Genomic DNA, 17,715 nt, shown 5'->3' on the forward strand with positions numbered 1-17,715 from the left:
ATTGTAATGGTTATAAGTGATATAAATAAACTCCAAAAAAAATTAGTCTTGAAATTAAAATTATAATCTGACAAAGAACAAAACATTTAATGAATTTTGCTAACTATTCTACCATACTCTCATTAATAACACTCTCTTAATAAATTAAATAAGTTAATCCAAGCAATTATCACTAATAGAAAGACATGAAAAATGTGAAGTGGTGAGCTCACATGAAGTGTATGACTAAACGTTCACATGAATAATAAGTGTATTCATGAATATTTGTTATAAAAACCCCAAACTTGAAGAAAATACTCAAATCATAAAATCATGACACCTTCTCCTCCTAGATATTTACAAGAGGATAATCTAAGTGAAGAGTGCAAGAAATTGCTCTCTATCTTACCAAAAGGAAAGGCATGGATTGGGTCATATATCTACAATTATCAAGGTTGTTGGATACCACCAAGATTGCTTCAAGGTATGATTGCATGTCAACAACAATTTCAAGCAGAAGATAGTGATATCATTCTTGTTACTACTCCAAAGTCAGGAACTACTTGGTTAAAATCATTTTTATTCGCTCTAGTGAATCGAGTGAGACATCCTATTTTTGAACCTAATCATCCTTTACTTGTTAAAAATCCTCATGTGCTTGTTCCATTCTTGGAGCATGAACTCTACGGTGATGGTCACGTTCCTGATTTTTCAACTTTCACTTCACCTAGACTTTTGGCAACTCATATGCCCTTTGCTACATTGCCAAAATCAGTCCTGGATTCAAAAACCAAACTTATTTACTTATGTAGGAATCCTAAGGACACTTTTATTTCTATGTGGCATTTTGCAAACAATTTAAGATTTCATCACAAAGATACCAATTCTATTCATGAAATGTTTGATCTTTTTTGTGAAGGTTTGAGCTTTTCTGGTCCGTTTTGGAATCACGTGTTGGATTATTGGAAACAAAGCATAGAAAATCCTAACAAAGTATTTTTCTTGATGTATGAAGAAATTAAAGAGAAACCAAAAATTCAGCTTAAACGCCTGGCTGAATTTTTGGAAAGTCCATTTTCTACAGAGGAAGAAAATTGTGGAGTGGTGGATGAAATATTAAGAATGTGCAGCTTTGAGAATTTGAAAAGTTTGGAGGTGAATACAAATGGAAAGTTGTCGTCTGGAGAGGAAAATAAAGTGTTCTTTCGTCGAGGAGAAATTGGAGATTGGAGGAATTATTTTACTACAGAGATGAACGATAAACTCAATCATATCATTGAAGAAAAGTTTCAAGGAACTGGATTGAAGTTTCAATATGTTTAATTAATAAGTATTAATATGCTATAGTTTCAATTGACTGCAATTAAATATTTTGAAAGTAAGTATCTAACTAGTTGTGTTTGAGAGTAATGTAACAAGAATAGACAACAAAAGTTCTATTGTTGTATTAATACTATTATAAATGTTCATTACTCAAATTTGTTGCAAAATTTCGTAGTAAACTAAGTATTTATCCGAGCTTCGCGCAATTATTCGCAAAATTAAAAAAATTATAAAATTAATCTTCATCCAAGTAAGTTTAAAATGTTAAATATTTTTAAATTTATTAAATAATATTTTTATGATTTTAATATATATGAATAAAGAAATAAATAAAAGCAAATTCTTGCAAATAATGGACAAAGAAGTTACGTTGTAAAACTCAACTATTCGAAAATCCATAAGTCTAATCATATTATCACGTATATATTTTTAAGGAAAAGAAGTAAAAATAAAATAAAAACAACTACAGCAATATTACAACACAAAAACTAAATAAAAACATTTTTTCTAAAAGACGCACTTTGTAATGACCCGAAAGGTTATTTTTAAAAATTTTAAATATTAGTATAACTTGAATTAATTAATTGATAATTAATAAACTAAAGTGATAATTTATTTTAAATCCTGCACTATTTAACCCATATCAAAATAATATACTAGGGTTAATCAATTTTAAGAGATCATTATTTTTGAAGAGAAAAGAAAGAGGAAGGAAAAGTCTTGGAGGGCAAACACTCCTACTAAATAAGAATGAATTATAAATGTTAGAAGATTAGGGAAATTCTTTGATGTCATTAATGCTAAAGGAAATTGGATTAAGCATTTTTGCTGATTGAACGTGAGTTTCGTTTTTATATATATACATATATATTATTAATTATTATGAATTTTCTTAAATGGACAATAATAAAGCAATGATTGCAATGATAAAGGAACTGATGACATATTTAATAAAATTACTTTCAGTTTGTATATAAATTCTCACAGTAATATAATGAGATAGGTAACTAATTATTAAATATATTATATTATATTAAAATTATGAGGATGATATTATTAGAGAATTTGAAATTTATTCTAGGCTCGAAACTTGGAAAATATGATAATTAGAATATTAATTGATGTCAAGATTTAAGAACTTAATTGTAAACATGGTTGAACTTTGGGTCAAGGTTAAACACATAGTAATATGAGTATTATTACTTTCAAAATCTTATTAAGATTATTAATATGAATAGATTGCTTTGAGTTAGAAGTACAACGAAAAGGGAAGGCTCAAGTTGCGGAGTAATTATTCAATTATTTGAGGCAAATGGATTTCTAAACCCTTATTAAGTATATGGAATGCGTGTATTTCCTTGTGATATATGTTTGTGAGTAATGGGCTTGGTAATGTGTTGACTTGTCCACATTGATTAATTCTAATGATAAAAACAAATGGTAATAAAAGGCAATGTGAATAATTGATTGTGTGTGATGCGTTGATAACGGAGAATGGTTTGAAAGGCTTATTAAATCATTGTTGATGTTGTTGTGAATTGCGCAATGTTATGAAAATGGTCATATCCTCTTTATTTGTGTGAACATGTCATTTGCATTATTTTAAGACATGGTTGTGACAAGTGTTATGTGCATTGAGAAAGAATGAGAACTAAAAAGGATGTACCTTTTCGAGGGACGTATCGCACGCCGCGATGGATATTAAATTTCGAGGGACGTATCGTGCGCGCGATGATTACTATTATCGAGGATTATGTCGTGCGCCGTGACAGATGCATGAACATATATGTTCCCATGGGTCCTGGACTGAGAGACATGGGGTGTGTATCATTTGGTCAGACATATATCATTAAACTAGACATTGCATTCCATGGCACATACTTATCATTAATGAACCTGATATTATGTTTTGCTGATCTTGTGAATGTCTTTCTGCGAAACTTGTGATTGATGAATACTGAGCTTGTTGTTGGGATATATAATTTATTGAAGTATTATTGTTGAGTTATATGTAATTTGTCAAAGTGTTAATGTGGATAATATGTATTGTCAAAGTGTTGTTGTGGAGGATATGCAATTTGTCTAAGTGTTGTTGTTGAGCTATATGCTATGTAAACTGTGAGCTGTTAGATTGGGTTGATTTTATGCAGGTTGTAGATGGGGAGGTGCTCTTGGGGTGGTAGGAGTACCCGTATTCAGTTCCCTTAGCTTGTGTTTACGGATTTACTTGCTGAGTACTGTGTAGTTTGTTACTTACCTCTTGCTTTTACAAATTTTTTTGTAGGTTACTAGCCCGAGCCTTCGTGATAAATTCTCTTCTTTTCAGAGGCTTCTTGGAGATTTGTGAGGTAGTTGTTTGTCGTATCAACAGACTTTCTTTCTCCTTAATTATGATCTTGTTCTATTTTAAAAACAAGTTCATTTGAGACTTGAGTTTTCTTTTACATCTATTGTAATACTTTAGAGACTTGTAAACGTGACAACTAAATTTGGGGGTATTTTTAAATTGATAATAATTTTTTCGCGTTTTATTGTAATAATTGAGTTTTAGGCTGACTTGTCTTAGTGGGATAAGACGAGTGTCATCATGCCTAATTTTGAGTCACGACACACTTTCTAACAAATATATTCTTGAAAGTATAGTCAAACAAATTTACAATTAATCTACGGTGTCGTGTGCTATCTAATTAAGAAACTTGATGTGATTAAATTTCGTAGAAATATGTAGATTGAACTTGAAGAGAATTCGAGGTTTTTTGTGATGCTTTTTTAAATTTCTACTTTATGATTTTTTTCATGATATATCATTAAATTTGTAATATACAATATCTAAATCCGCAATGCTCCATTGTCATTTCTGACTCAAAAACATAAGAATTTATTCAAAATGATGGATCAAATAAAATGATTTATGATTTCAAATGAGTTGATGAAGTAATTAGCTGCATACTATTTTAAAAAAAAAATTAATATAACTAGTAAAATCATTCATTAAAAAGAAGGGCACATTACTTCTTAGATCTTGATAAGATAATAATATTTATTGGTATTTAATTGTATGAGAAGTTAAAATATAATATAATGTAGAATAAAATAATAAAAATAAAAATTAAAGTAAAAATTTAAGTGATAATTTTTTCTTTCTTATCAACTTTTTTGTCAAACTTACAAATTTATTTGAATATTTTTATAAAAAATATTGTTTAAATTTTTAAATAGTTTACTTAGAAATTTTATTATCATGTAATAATTGCACATATAGATTTTTTCAATGAATTTTGTTTGGTAAAAATATAAAAAAAATAAGATTTTTGTAATTTTTTATTACAATCTTATAAATCTCATGTAATTTATACATTTATATATTGTGTAGACATAAGTTTGATGAATTAATAGGTCATTTATTTTTTGAATTGATGATTTACCGACATGTCATATCAACTAGAGTAAAAGCAGATTTTCTGAGAAATTTAGTATTTTTTGGATTAAAAAAATATAATATTATTCACTTACTGGAAGCATAAATTTCAAAATACACAATTAATATTATTGATTCATTATACAATTTATAATTAATTGATGTGAATTAGCATTTATGAGTGATTTGTATACCAATATTTTTTTGAACGTATAGTATTCAAAATGATGACATTATAATGCGTGTGTGTGTATATATATATATATATATAATCATTAATTTAGTTAAATGAGTTTAACGAATTAAATTTGTTTATTATTTAAAAAAAAAACTTAAATGACATGTCATGCCAATTAGGAGAGAGTAGAGTTTTTGAATTGTCAAATATATTTGGAGGAAAATAGTAATAATTAAGTGATATCTTGATTTTAAATGAAACATAAATAATATTTTAAGACAATTCTTTAAATTTAAGTGACCATTTAAGAAATTGACTCCTACAGATAAGAATTCCAACTCCATATACCAAAAAAATAACAAAAAGAAACATAAAACCAAAAATAGTTAACAATAATAGGGTAATTCCCTGAGAACAATACAAATTAATTCCTTGATTAAATAGGAAAGAAAACCAAAAGCAGTGTACCATTTTTGATGTCCCATGAATTACTTCTTTTTTACCGATATATTAAATATTGTGTAAGTTATATGAAAATTAATACATGAAAGGTGTGCTGGGTAGAAAAAATATATTAAATCTTTTAAATTAAAATAATAATATTCATATATATTCAAATTTTTATCGTTTTATTAATAATAAAATAAACAAAAGTAAACCTTTTAATAATTTATGATTTTTATTTGAGATAAGTTTTAATAATCAATTATGAAGACAAAAAGTATTATAATTACTTCATTACACCAATAATAAAAATATGATTTAAAGTAAAAAAAGTTTTAAAATTAAATTAAAAACGTCCAGACATACGTTTTTACGCCCATGACTTACATTTTATGCTTGGGGCTTACTCCACATATTTAGGATCTACGTCTTTAATTTGTGCCCCGAAGCATTTTTGGTACGCCTTACCCCGAAAATATTTTTAAAAACACTGACCAAAAATATTAAAGTTATAAAAAATCATATAATTAAACATACATCATACTACCTTTCACACCCTCACTCGCCCCAAAAACATTTTTAAAAACACTGGCCAGATATTAAAATTATAAAAAAATTATCTAATTAAACATATATTGATACTACCTTTCAATCCCCCCAGCCTCTCACCCTATGACTCACCTCAAAAACATTTTTGAAAGCACTAATCAAAAATATTAAAGTTATTAAAAATTATCTAATTAAATAAATGTATATCGATACTACTTTTCATCCCACCCTCATTAAATAGTTACGTATCAAATTTAGAGTCAGATACATTAAAAAACATCTCCATTAAAATTAGCCTAAAATAGAGTCCTTATATATCCACCTATTTAATTATGTTCGTAATTATGTCTTAGCTTCAAATCAATCCACCCTCTTTCATTCTCACCTTTCACAGTAACTCAATTCTCTTTATTTATTCTGTCCCATTTAATTTTCTTCAGTTAGGCCATAACTGAACGAAAAATAAAGCACTATAAATTAAATTGTTAAAGTTTGTAACTGATTTAATCATTATCTAAGTTAGATATTTAATATTTTTTTTTGCTTTCAATTGATATATTTTTTTTTCTAGATTTGGATAGTTATACCAAATTATTTCCTTCAAAGTTTATTGATTTAGATTTTTCTTTATATAATTGGAAGGCCAAATTTAAATTATATTTATGATCTAATACAATAATTTTAAATATTATTTTATATTATTATAAATATTTTTTTTTTCTAATTTCACGATAAAACGTGACATATATTCATTCATTATTATAAATATTATTTTATATTATTATTTTATACTTATACATTCATTCTTTACTAAGCGATTTTTCGATTGGGAAAAAACTACTGTAACTGACTTAGTAAAGAGGGGGTTTAAGCCGAAACCCTAAAAAGTTAACTGAAATGGAGTCTTCTCCGGCTGCGGTGAAACGGAAAGAACCGGAGGTGAATTCCGACGAGAAGGAAGTCCCGGAGCTAAATTCATCTTCCAAGAGAGCAAATTTAACTAGAACCTGCGTGCACGAGGTAGCAGTTCCATCTAGTTACACTTCAACAAATGACGAATCAGTTCACGGAACTCTTTCAAATCCTTGTTACAATGGTGAAATGGCGAAAATGTACCCATTCAAGCTCGACCCATTTCAGGAAGTGTCAGTTGCATGCTTGGAACGAAATGAATCAATCCTTGTATCAGCACATACCTCCGCTGGGAAAACTGCTGTTGCTGAGTACGCGATTGCAATGTCGTTTAGGGATAAACAAAGGGTTATTTACACTTCGCCTTTGAAAGCTTTGAGTAATCAGAAGTACAGAGAGTTAAGTCATGAGTTTTCTGATGTTGGTTTGATGACTGGTGATGTTACGCTTTCACCAAATGCGAGTTGTTTGGTGATGACGACGGAGATTTTAAGGGGTATGTTGTATAGGGGTTCTGAGGTGTTAAAGGAAGTTGCTTGGGTTATATTTGATGAGATACATTACATGAAGGATCGTGAAAGAGGGGTTGTTTGGGAAGAGAGTATTATATTCTTGCCACCAGCTATCAAGATGGTTTTTCTTTCAGCAACTATGTCTAATGCTACTCAGTTTGCTGAATGGATATGCAATATTCATAAACAGCCATGTCATGTGGTCTACACTGATTTTCGGCCTACCCCGTTGCAGCATTATATGTTTCCAATGGGCGGTTCTGGATTGTATCTTGTTATTGATGAAAATGAGCAGTTTAGGGAGGTCAATTTTTTGAAGATGCAGGACAGTTTTGCAAAGAAGAAAGTGGGAGATGGAAGCAACAATGCAAATGCTAGGGTTAGAGGTAGAATTGCTAAAGGTGGCTCTACTTCTGGGGGTGTCTCAGATATCTGCAAAATTGTCAAGGTGTGTAGTTTAGTACTTTGGTCTCTAGATGATATTATCTTGGTTTTGCTCTTTCTTATTATATCAACTCCACACTTAGATTTTTGTCATAACAGCTTTCATTACACATTAAACTTGTTTCTTGAGTGAAGCCATGCTCTTCGATGTTACACATGAACATTTTAATGATAAACCTATAAAGAAAACAGGGTTCGAGGTAGAGGTGATATGCAAAGGTAGGGTAAAGGATAAAATATGATTATGAGGTAACGATGTGATCCACCAAATTGATTGTTACATGTAATGGCTTCATTTCCCATGAACCTTGTCACTCGTATGCCTTATGGCTATTAAAAACATCATGTCATAATTCATTGCCCTTTACAGTTTTTAATGATTTACTATAAAAATGGTGATGGCTCATATCACTGAAGCAATTGATTCTTGACATTTAGATGATCATGGAACGGAAGTTTCAGCCAGTCATTGTGTTCAGTTTTAGTAGAAGAGAATGTGAACAACATGCAATGTCTATGCCCAAACTTGATTTTAATACTGAAGAGGAGAAGGAAGTAGTGAAGGAGGTTTTCCATAATGCAGTGGATTGCTTGAGCGAGGAAGATAGAAACTTACCAGCTATTGAATTGATGTTGCCCCTACTTCAGCGTGGGATTGCTGTTCACCACTCTGGCCTGCTTCCTGTTATAAAGGAACTTGTGGAACTTCTCTTCCAAGAAGGACTCATCAAGGCTCTTTTTGCAACAGAGACTGTAATGACTTCCCTTTGTTTTTGTTGTGTGTCTTGTTATCTTGTGTAGTTAGACTCCCCTAATGATTTTTCTCCTTTTTGTTTCCTTCTAATGTTTTGATAGTTCGCCATGGGGCTAAACATGCCTGCAAAAACTGTTGTCTTTACCAGTGTAAAGAAATGGGATGGTGATAGTCATCGTTACATTGGATCTGGTGAGTATATACAGGTGAGTCTGAATTGCCCATATGACATGACTTGAATCATTTTGCATTTCAGTTTTTTATTCTTCAATTTCTTTTTCCTTTCATGCAGATGAGTGGAAGAGCAGGACGTCGTGGAAAAGATGATCGTGGTATTTGTATTATCATGATTGATGAGAAGGTAAGTTGATAGTAATATTCTTACTTTAAGAGAATCTTGTAGATAACTGTTATTGTCATCTTGAAGTGTATAGTTTTAGCTACTCAATCATATGTAAAATTGCAAACAATGTTGTCAAGTATTCTTCTTAGCTCTTTTGGTGGATGGCTTACGTAGTGTTTGATGATTTCAGATGGAGATGGATAGCATCAAGGACATGGTTTTGGGTAAACCAGCTCCATTAGTCAGCACGTTTAGGTTGAGTTACTATACAATTCTGAATTTATTGAGTCATGCTCAAGGCCAATTTACTGCCGAGCATGTTATCAAACACTCATTCCACCAGTTTCAGCATGAGAAGGTTTTGTCTTTGTCAACGCCCATTCTATCTTTGACTGCACTTTATTTAATGACTGACAGTGAGGTTGTCTTTGTGTAAGGCGTTACCTGACATTGGAAAGAGGGTCTCTAAGCTGGAAAAAGAAGCTGCAAAGCTTGATGCATCAGGGGAGGTAAAATAAGTTGTCATTGACTTATCATGGTTTTCAGATACCTCTATCTTCTTATGCAATAGATTTTGAAATTTGTTTCTCTCTACTTGTAGGGTGAGGTTGCAGAATATCATAAACTAAAGCTTGAGATTGCACAACGCGAAAAAAAACTGATGGCTGAAATAACACGGCCTGAAAGGGTTCTCCATTTTCTTCTTCCCGGTAGGCTGGTAAGTGGCGAGGGATCTCGATTCTCTACTGTACTTTTTGTGAGTATATTGAGCTCTGATTAGTGTTAGAGTGCGGACCTACGTGACATTACCCTATTTTGACCCCTTATATGATTTCGTCACCGTGTTTCTGGAATGTTTCTGCCTCTCTATTTTTGGGTGCACATGAGTCTATCTGCCTCATATTTTTGGAAGCTCGCGAAATTCTACTTTTAACTAATTACTTTTTATTATGACAATTTTAACTAATTACTATTGATGCCTAAGCCTCTTTGTGAGATGAGCCGTAGTTCTGCATTCTTGCCTTCTGCAACTTACACTTTAGATACTTCTTATAGTTTCTTGCTCTTTTTTTTGTCAGTATTTTCTTACTCTTTTTTTATCAGTAATTTCTTGCTCTTTTTTTATCAGTAATTTCTTGCTCTTTTTATCAGTAATTTTTTGCTCTCATTCTAACATTACCTATCAAAATAGATAGAGGACTCTATTTTCTCATGATGCTCCGTGATTACTGTTAGTTTCCATTAACTAAAGCCACTGTACTCGTTGTGGACCCCATGGCGATGTGGGATTGTGCGTGCTATTTATTACTTTTGTGGTGTTCAATTCATTTTTTTTTTCATTCTCAAAAAAATTTATTTTTCTGTTTGTATTGTTTGAAAATTCACTCATTTAATTTTTGATTTTCCCCATTAGACTGTTCATCTTAATGTTGTTCATTGAGATTGCATCGATGATGGCAGGTCAAGGTATGGGAAGGTGGAAAAGATTGGGGTTGGGGTGTTGTAGTCAATGTGGTAAAAAAACCTCCAGCTGCGTCGGGTTCTATGCCTGCTGCACTCTCTGCTTCACGTAGCACGGGCTATATTGTGGATACCCTACTTCATTGCTCTCTTGGTTCTGGTGAAAATGGTTCTCAACCCAAACCATGTCCACCTCGTCCAGGGGAGAAGGGAGAAATGCATGTAGTGAGTACATAAGTTTGTAATAATTGTTTATTTCCTATATCTAAATTAGATTATGACGTCATTCCTGAGTATGTTCCCAAATATCAGGTTCCTGTTCAATTGCCCCTGATTTCTTCCCTCAGTAAGCTTCGAATATCTGTTCCTGCGGATCTTCGGCCATTGGAGGCAAGGCAAAGCATCCTTCTTGCTGTTCAGGAGCTTCAGAAACGTTTTCCTCAAGGCCTCCCGAAGCTTAACCCTGTAAAGGTATGACTCATCTTACTTCTGGTTCCACATTGGATTCGACATTTGGCATTTTTAATATGGAACTGTCTGTTAGTAAAGATTGGCATCTTAATTATGTCCTTTTTGGTTCCTTTTGTGAAATGATTATCTGGTTAACTAAAATTCTTTGTTAGGAGAGACTGCCAATCATATCAAAAACCATAAATTAGTGTCACTTATATGAAACTGGAGCCATGTGTAATTCAACTGTATTTTACGTGTTTCTTCACAAACAGTGGAGGCTATATGTGGTTGATCAGTACCCTATATGGTTGCAGTCTAGGCTAACCTACTCAGTCATAGAGCATTTTTGAATTGTTGATGCACAATTCTCTCAGTAATGAAAAGAAAAAAAGAGCTGAAAGGGAAAGTATCCTCTGTCAGCTAATTGTACTATCATTATCAGATTACTTTCATTCATTGTGTATAATAGCTACATTTGATGCCAAGTACCATTCTATTGCCCTTCTATATCTTGTTGAGAATAACCGTTCTTACTTTCATTGAGGGACTTGTGTCTTAGGTCACAAGTTTGAGCCTTGCGCCAAACAAACTAACTCTGGTATTCAGAAGATAAGGATAGAGGGGCGGGCCCATCATCCGTGAGTTTTGAGTGCTATAGTTGGCCCCAAGGGTTGGCTCCTGACAGATTTCTCGGTCATCCAATTTTTTCTTTTTAAACATTGTTACTTTCTCTGGCATTCATCTTATGCTGGTCAGAATTCTGCATTTATTGTTCTTGTAGTCTCACATGAGTTTAGCATCACATCCAGCATAATTTTGTTCTGTTTGGGTCAAGTATAACGGAGGTCCACTGGTTGTGGAAGGAACCTTATAAACATTCTTTCTTCAGCTATGAACTACTGATCTATATAAGTCTATTGCTACTTTTCCCGATTTCTATCGTTGTAGGACATGGGATTTGAAGATCCTGAATTTGTTGATATAGTGAACCAGATTGAGGAACTGGAGAAAAAATTGTTCGCTCATCCACTACACAAGGTTTGACAAAAAATTTATTATGATACTCTGTTTAATCTGTGAGGACGCATGAAAAGTATAAGCTTTTGCTTTTTATGTTATCGATGAATATGATTTAATTATTGTCACTACTTTCTACATGTGATATTGCACACGTGTGGAACAGTCACAAGATGAACATCAACTTAAGAGTTTCCAAAAGAAGGCGGAAGTGAACCATGAAATTCAACAGCTCAAGTCGAAAATGCGGGATTCACAGGTAAAGCTCTTATATGGAATGATAAAATTAATTAGGGGTTAGTTCATTATATAATTTTTCAATTTCCAGCTTTCTATTCAAGATTTGCTTTCTCTTTTCACTTAAAAGGTTCAGAATGTTATTAGTCCTGAACAATCAGCATCCTGTGGCACGTCTTTTGCTCTTATCCTTTTCAAGTTTTCTTCTATACTATTATACTCTTTTGAGCTTCAAGATGGTATTTATATATATATTAAACTTCACTTACATCACCTTGGAGTTATTGCTGTAATCTTTTAGAACTTTACTGGATTTTATTAATTTATTTATTCAATACGAAAATTGACATTTTTCAGCTTCAAAAATTTCGCGATGAACTTAAAAACCGTTCCCAAGTCTTGAAGAAGCTGGGTCACATAGATGCTGATGGTGTTGTGCTGTTGAAGGGACGAGCAGCCTGCTTGATAGACACTGGGGATGAACTCCTTGTGACAGAATTGATGTTGAATGGTAATATTTGTCCATATCAGTATGCAATTTTAATTCTTTGGAATTGATTTTAAAAGTGGGAGCAATGTGTATTACTTTGGGACGCATAAAGACGTGATTGTGAAATTCTTAAGAGCGAAAGCAAATGAGTTCACATTAAAATGAATTAAGGCGTGGCCGAGCTGCTTTTTGCGATACAAGGATTTGACAACCATGTAGTTGCACTGAAACTTATGTTGCAAAATAAATTATTTTCTTTTACTGCTCAGCTGTCTCTTTTATGCCTTTATTGCTGAGTACTTCTGCTAACTGGATTTCAGAATCCAACTAGTTACTTTAGTTTTCCTTTGGGCGTGTGCCCGAAGTAGATATAAACCAGTGATATACCATTTGTAAATAATCTTTTTTTGCTAGGTACATTCAATGATCTTGATCATCATCAAACCGCGGCTTTGGCAAGTTGCTTTATCCCAGGAGACAAAACAAATGAACAAATACATTTAAGAGCTGAGCTAACTAAACCATTACAACAGCTGCAAGATACTGCAAGAAGAATAGCAGAGGTCAGTCTTATATAGGGTTTGGAATTCAATGATTGCATGTCAGAAGCACGAGGAAAAACTTTTTTTCTGTTTGCAGATACAACGTGAATGCAAGTTGGAGATAAACATTGAAGAGTATGTAGAGGCATCAGTACGGCCATTCTTGATGGATGTCATCTACTGTTGGTCGAAGGTTAAGTGTCGATACCTCTGTTCTGTTCAAGTCCATGCTTAAATTAGAGTGATACTACAAGTTCATGTTTTTTGCAACATTTTTCTATAAGCCAACTCCGAGGCTTATGATTGATTGATACTAGTTTTCCATGCTTCAGTCCAAAGAAACTTCCATCTATAGGACATCCATCTTGCTGAAACCAGCAACCTCATCTATTTCTTTTGTCTTTTCCTTTTCCTTATCTGATAGATAAAAATGGATCTTTATTGAACTTAGTAGCAAAAGGTCAGCTCTCCTTCACATTGTTAGTTAAGAGTCAGGGAGCTGACAAAGTTCAGAAAGAAATATGGGGAATCTAGAGGGGATAAAAAACACTATACAAAAGCATGAGGCAATTAGCTTTTAAAGATTGGTAGGTAGTGATATTCCATCAAAGCATCTTCTATTCCTTTAGTTCCAGATGCTCCAAAAATGGCTGCAGGTATCATCTTCCAAGCTCTTCATTACTTGCAAACCTACTGGAAGTCCTGTCTGGCTTCAGTGCAGTTTTCGTATCTAGAATGCGAGTGATTTCTTTTTCTTTGTGGTCAGCCTAACTCTGTGTGTTCATGTGGTGTTCATATTTTTGGTTAAGCTCCATGATCGTCATTTACCTGCGAGAGGCATATTCAGAAATATTGATCTACTATAGGACAATTATTTTTATCCCGGAACCATAATTTTCTAGTTTGAACTTGGAACTGCTGATTACTCTTGCTTAATCTATTATGATTGAAACCAGTTGGAGGAAAGTTGATTATAATCAAACTAGTTTCTCGTATTACATGGAAGAGGTTTATTCAGTTCAACTCTAGTTCACTCTTAAGGAACATTTTAGTGTTGGAGGATTCTTCCTTGGTTAAATGATTGCCGGTTTCCCTAAACTAAGGTTTCTAGCATTGTCTCTTCCACATTGAGTTAACCTAGGGTGTTTCCTTGCCCCAATTGAAAAAGAAGAAGAAAACACTGCAAATTTGTATTGTTTCCTCTTATTTGTTTTAATGCTTTCCTTCAGGGAGCATCTTTCGCGGAGGTTATACAAATGACTGATATCTTTGAAGGTAGCATCATTCGGCTAGTAAGAAGGCTTGATGAATTTTTGAACCAGGTAATTCATGGATACTTTGTCATAGCGTTTATGTGGGGCAAAAAACCTATATCTTTAATATCACTGGTTTACTAAGCTAGTTGGTGCATCAAGGAGTACTTCCATGAAATAAGTTGATTTTCTTTTTTATTAACGCTTGTACACAAGTATGTAATTATGTAATACTTTGGATACGAGTTCCCGTCTTTATATATGTTATGGAATCAAATACTGGAAATTTGTCTCTTGGATTTACAGTTAAAAGGTGCTGCACATGCTGCGGGAGAAGTAGATTTGGAGAACAAATTTGCTGCTGCCAGTGAGAGCCTTCGACGAGGAATAATGTTTGCAAATTCTCTGTACCTCTAGTCTAGGAGTGTGTGTACTTGGGGAACTCTCATTAACCTTAGATCAATTGATGTGTAAATTCTCCCCTATTGATATATGAGGACTAACCGGCATTTCCTTTTCTTCCTTCTATAGAAAAACTAATCGAGTGTTCCACTACTCGAGGATAGATGTGGAGCACAAGTTATTTTCCTAGTTGTAGCTGATGTATCTCAGTTTTGTAATGAAAGCAAAATGTGTTGTAGTAAAGGCACAGAGTGTGAAATCTTTATTATTTTGAACTACAAATGATATTATGGTAATACAAATAGGTGAAAAAAAACTATAAATATTCATTAGAACCTTTTAACACATTATGCAGCAACAGGCTTGAACACAACTGTGGAATGCTTTGCAATGTGCAAGCTAAACTGCCCTCCTTTTTCACTTGTATCAACTTTTCCCTCACCTGAAGGAGCCTGCATTTCAAAATTTGACACTAGTTTGGCTATCACAAGCCCCAGAATTGGCAATGCAAGGATGATTCCGGGGCAGCTCCGCCTCCCCATACCAAACGGTAAGTACCTGAAATCCACCTTACCACCAGCAACAGCTGCCTCCGTGCCACCATCCTCCTCGAGAAACCTCTCAGGTCGGAACTCATTCGGGTTTTTCCACCATGCAGGGTTGTTAGCCAACCACCATGCATTCACAACCACCTTAGTTTCCTTAGGGATAGTGTAATCACCTAACTTTGCTTCATCAAGGTTCATGTGTGGTACCAGTAAAGGTATTGGTGTGTGGAGTCTTAGTGTCTCATTTATTGTGGCTTGCAAGTAAGGCAACTCATGGAGATTTGATTCTGTGACTGACTTACCTTTAAGTACAGTTGAGATTTCATCCCTAATTTTCTGTTGAACATTTGGATGATTAACAAGCTCACCTATAGCCCATTCCATGGACCATAAAGTTGTTTCAATTGCTGCAACATTGATATTCTCCACAATATACAACACATTTTCTTCACTTATTTCTCCTTTCATTTGAGCATCTATTATATGATCAATAGCACAACTTATCTTGTGTTTCTCTCCATTTTCAGCCATTAGTTTCCTGTCAAAGAAAAGTTTTACTGAGTTTTCACTTACATAACTTCAAACGCGATCTAAAAATATAAAAAGAATGAGAGGAAAAAGGGGTTACCTTCTTTTCTCCACAAAATAATTGTTGAAGAATGCAAGTCTCCTTGTTTGTAGATCTTTGCACTTATTAAGATACCCTCTCAAGAATGGTCTAAGCAAAGGTATAAAATCACCATAATTGTAATCAAAGCTTTGAGCTAATCTACTTCTCTCTGAATTGAACTTAGTTGCCTCAATAAACAACGGATCATCTAAAGACTCAAATTTGTCATCGAACATCATCCTATACATAATATTATATAACATCAATTGCAAACGTCTCCTTATAACAATTCCTTCATGTTTCAATTTTTTCAAGTCATCAACAACTAGGTCCATTTCATTTTCCCACATATCACTATATTGGTGCACAACTTTGTTAGTGAAAAATGGTACTGTCATGATACGTCTCATTTTTCTCCAATGATCACCATATATTGTGAACACCATGTCTTGTCCATTCCCCGTGAATATATCGAACACAACGTTACGTGGACGTGACCCAAACTCAACCCCTTGTGTGTGTAGGACTTGATTAGCTAGCTCAGGGTTCGATATAACAACTAAGTTTTTGGACCCGAGTTTGAGTAAAAATATCGAACCATAGGTTTGTGCCATGGTCGCTAGGAGTCTATGGTTCAAGTCGTTACCGACTTGAAGCCAATTACCGAAAATCGGGACGGGCCGTGGGCCCGGAGGGAGGGTGATTTGGGAATTGTTGGCATAGAGGAAGTAGAAAATAAGGGGAAGTATAGGGAGTACAACAAGTGAAATGTTATTGAGAGGGAATGATAATAATTTTGAACATGAAATAAATATAATTGTAAAGAGAATCGAATAGATGGTCATTTTGTTAATAAATTTGGCCATGCTTTTTTTCTTTTTATTTTTTTTTGTAGAAATGAGTTATATTATGAGAATAGGCATAAGGTGTTAATTATGTGTATATATATGAAGTAAAATTGACAACATGGTGGGGGTAGGAAAGTTTGTTGTCAAATGGTTTTGTGTATAATCCATGGGCATGTTCAAATTCTAGGTAGGAGAATGTATATAGTGGCTATCTATTAATCAAGTCAAAACTAGTAGATTCATGTTTGGTAAAGCCAAAAATGTCATTCATCTACATTTAAACATTTTTTCTACGTAAACTTAATGTCATAGGTAAGCTATCGTTTGATCGTAAATTCAGATTTTAAAAAGTTATTTTTAAATATTAATTTAGCCATGAATCATTTGATTTTTTTTAGATTTTGAATATTTGATCTTGGAATATTTTTATTTTTTTCAAAACCTTATTTGGAGAAATTTTACTTTTATTCACATAATTTCAATTTTTTTCTAAGTAAAATGTATGTTCAAATACGACTACTTCAAAATTTATGTCCAATGAGAGATTAAAGAATCCAATTGGTCTTGAACTAATTCCATTTTAAAGTTTCCACATTTTAAGATGGCTGCCACTAATATAAAAAGCAAGAGTTGAATTCTATATAATAAGGTCAATTTTGAGTAATTATTGATAGTTTTTTTTTAATAATAAACATTAATACATAACATGATAAAGATTACTAAATGTAATCAACAAATATTTGGTATTATGACATATCTACTAGCCTAATTCGAGTGATGAATACGATTCCATATATTCACAAAAATTATTTAGATTATAACGAAAAGTAATTAAAGTGTCAATGATATTGTTACGTAGTTATTTTATAAAATTTATCTTAAATTAATATTTTTGTTAATTGATTTGTATAACTAATATTTTTTTTTCTTGAAACCAATTCATTATCTTGGTTTCTTTTTAACATTGATACAAATCGATTAATTTTTAATATTTTTTA

The 17,715-nt window shown here is 32.8% G+C and overlaps 2 protein-coding genes and 1 long non-coding RNA gene across 3 annotated transcripts; 2 read left to right on the top strand and 1 right to left on the bottom strand.

Annotated features, from left to right (window-relative positions):
* The first annotated feature begins 318 nt into the window (after positions 1–318).
* On the top strand, positions 319–1,430 carry LOC101251094 (uncharacterized). The gene is made up of 2 exons (XR_011221045.1): positions 319–463; positions 899–1,430. It is a non-coding gene; the product is annotated as an uncharacterized lncRNA (long non-coding RNA).
* Positions 1,431–6,385: 4,955 nt separating this feature from the next.
* On the top strand, positions 6,386–14,954 carry LOC101262619 (DExH-box ATP-dependent RNA helicase DExH10). Its single transcript, XM_004240073.5, has 16 exons — positions 6,386–7,763; positions 8,198–8,512; positions 8,615–8,719; positions 8,806–8,874; positions 9,047–9,214; positions 9,294–9,365; positions 9,458–9,574; positions 10,318–10,542; positions 10,630–10,788; positions 11,719–11,808; positions 11,954–12,046; positions 12,382–12,535; positions 12,929–13,077; positions 13,154–13,249; positions 14,286–14,378; positions 14,616–14,954. Exons 1-16 carry the CDS (start codon positions 6,789–6,791, stop codon positions 14,724–14,726), a joined length of 2,991 nt encoding a protein of 996 aa, XP_004240121.2. The 5' UTR covers positions 6,386–6,788; the 3' UTR covers positions 14,727–14,954.
* On the bottom strand, positions 14,943–16,810 carry LOC101262919 (cytochrome P450 CYP73A100). The gene is made up of 2 exons (XM_004240074.5): positions 15,888–16,810; positions 14,943–15,797 (listed from the first exon to the last, which is right to left on the bottom strand). Exons 1-2 carry the CDS (start codon positions 16,733–16,735, stop codon positions 15,059–15,061), a joined length of 1,587 nt encoding a protein of 528 aa, XP_004240122.1. The 5' UTR covers positions 16,736–16,810; the 3' UTR covers positions 14,943–15,058.
* Positions 16,811–17,715: the final 905 nt, after the last annotated feature.

The sequence above is a fragment of the Solanum lycopersicum genome, chromosome 5 (genome assembly GCF_036512215.1).
Source record: "Solanum lycopersicum chromosome 5, SLM_r2.1".
Lineage (NCBI taxonomy): Eukaryota > Viridiplantae > Streptophyta > Magnoliopsida > Solanales > Solanaceae > Solanum > Solanum lycopersicum.

Excerpts from the sequence above, each read along its gene's own strand:
- LOC101262619 (XM_004240073.5), top strand. The coding sequence starts at position 6,789 with ATGGAGTCTTCTCCGGCTGCGGTGAAACGGAAAGAACCGGAGGTGAAT. Across the intron at positions 13,078-13,153 it reads CTGCAAGAAGAATAGCAGAG|ATACAACGTGAATGCAAGTT; the intron begins GTCAGTCTTATA and ends TTCTGTTTGCAG. Across the intron at positions 14,379-14,615 it reads TTGATGAATTTTTGAACCAG|TTAAAAGGTGCTGCACATGC; the intron begins GTAATTCATGGA and ends TTGGATTTACAG.
- LOC101262919 (XM_004240074.5), bottom strand. The coding sequence starts at position 16,735 with ATGGCCAAATTTATTAACAAAATGACCATCTATTCGATTCTCTTTACA. Across the intron at positions 15,798-15,887 it reads TATTTTGTGGAGAAAAGAAG|GAAACTAATGGCTGAAAATG; the intron begins GTAACCCCTTTT and ends TTTCTTTGACAG.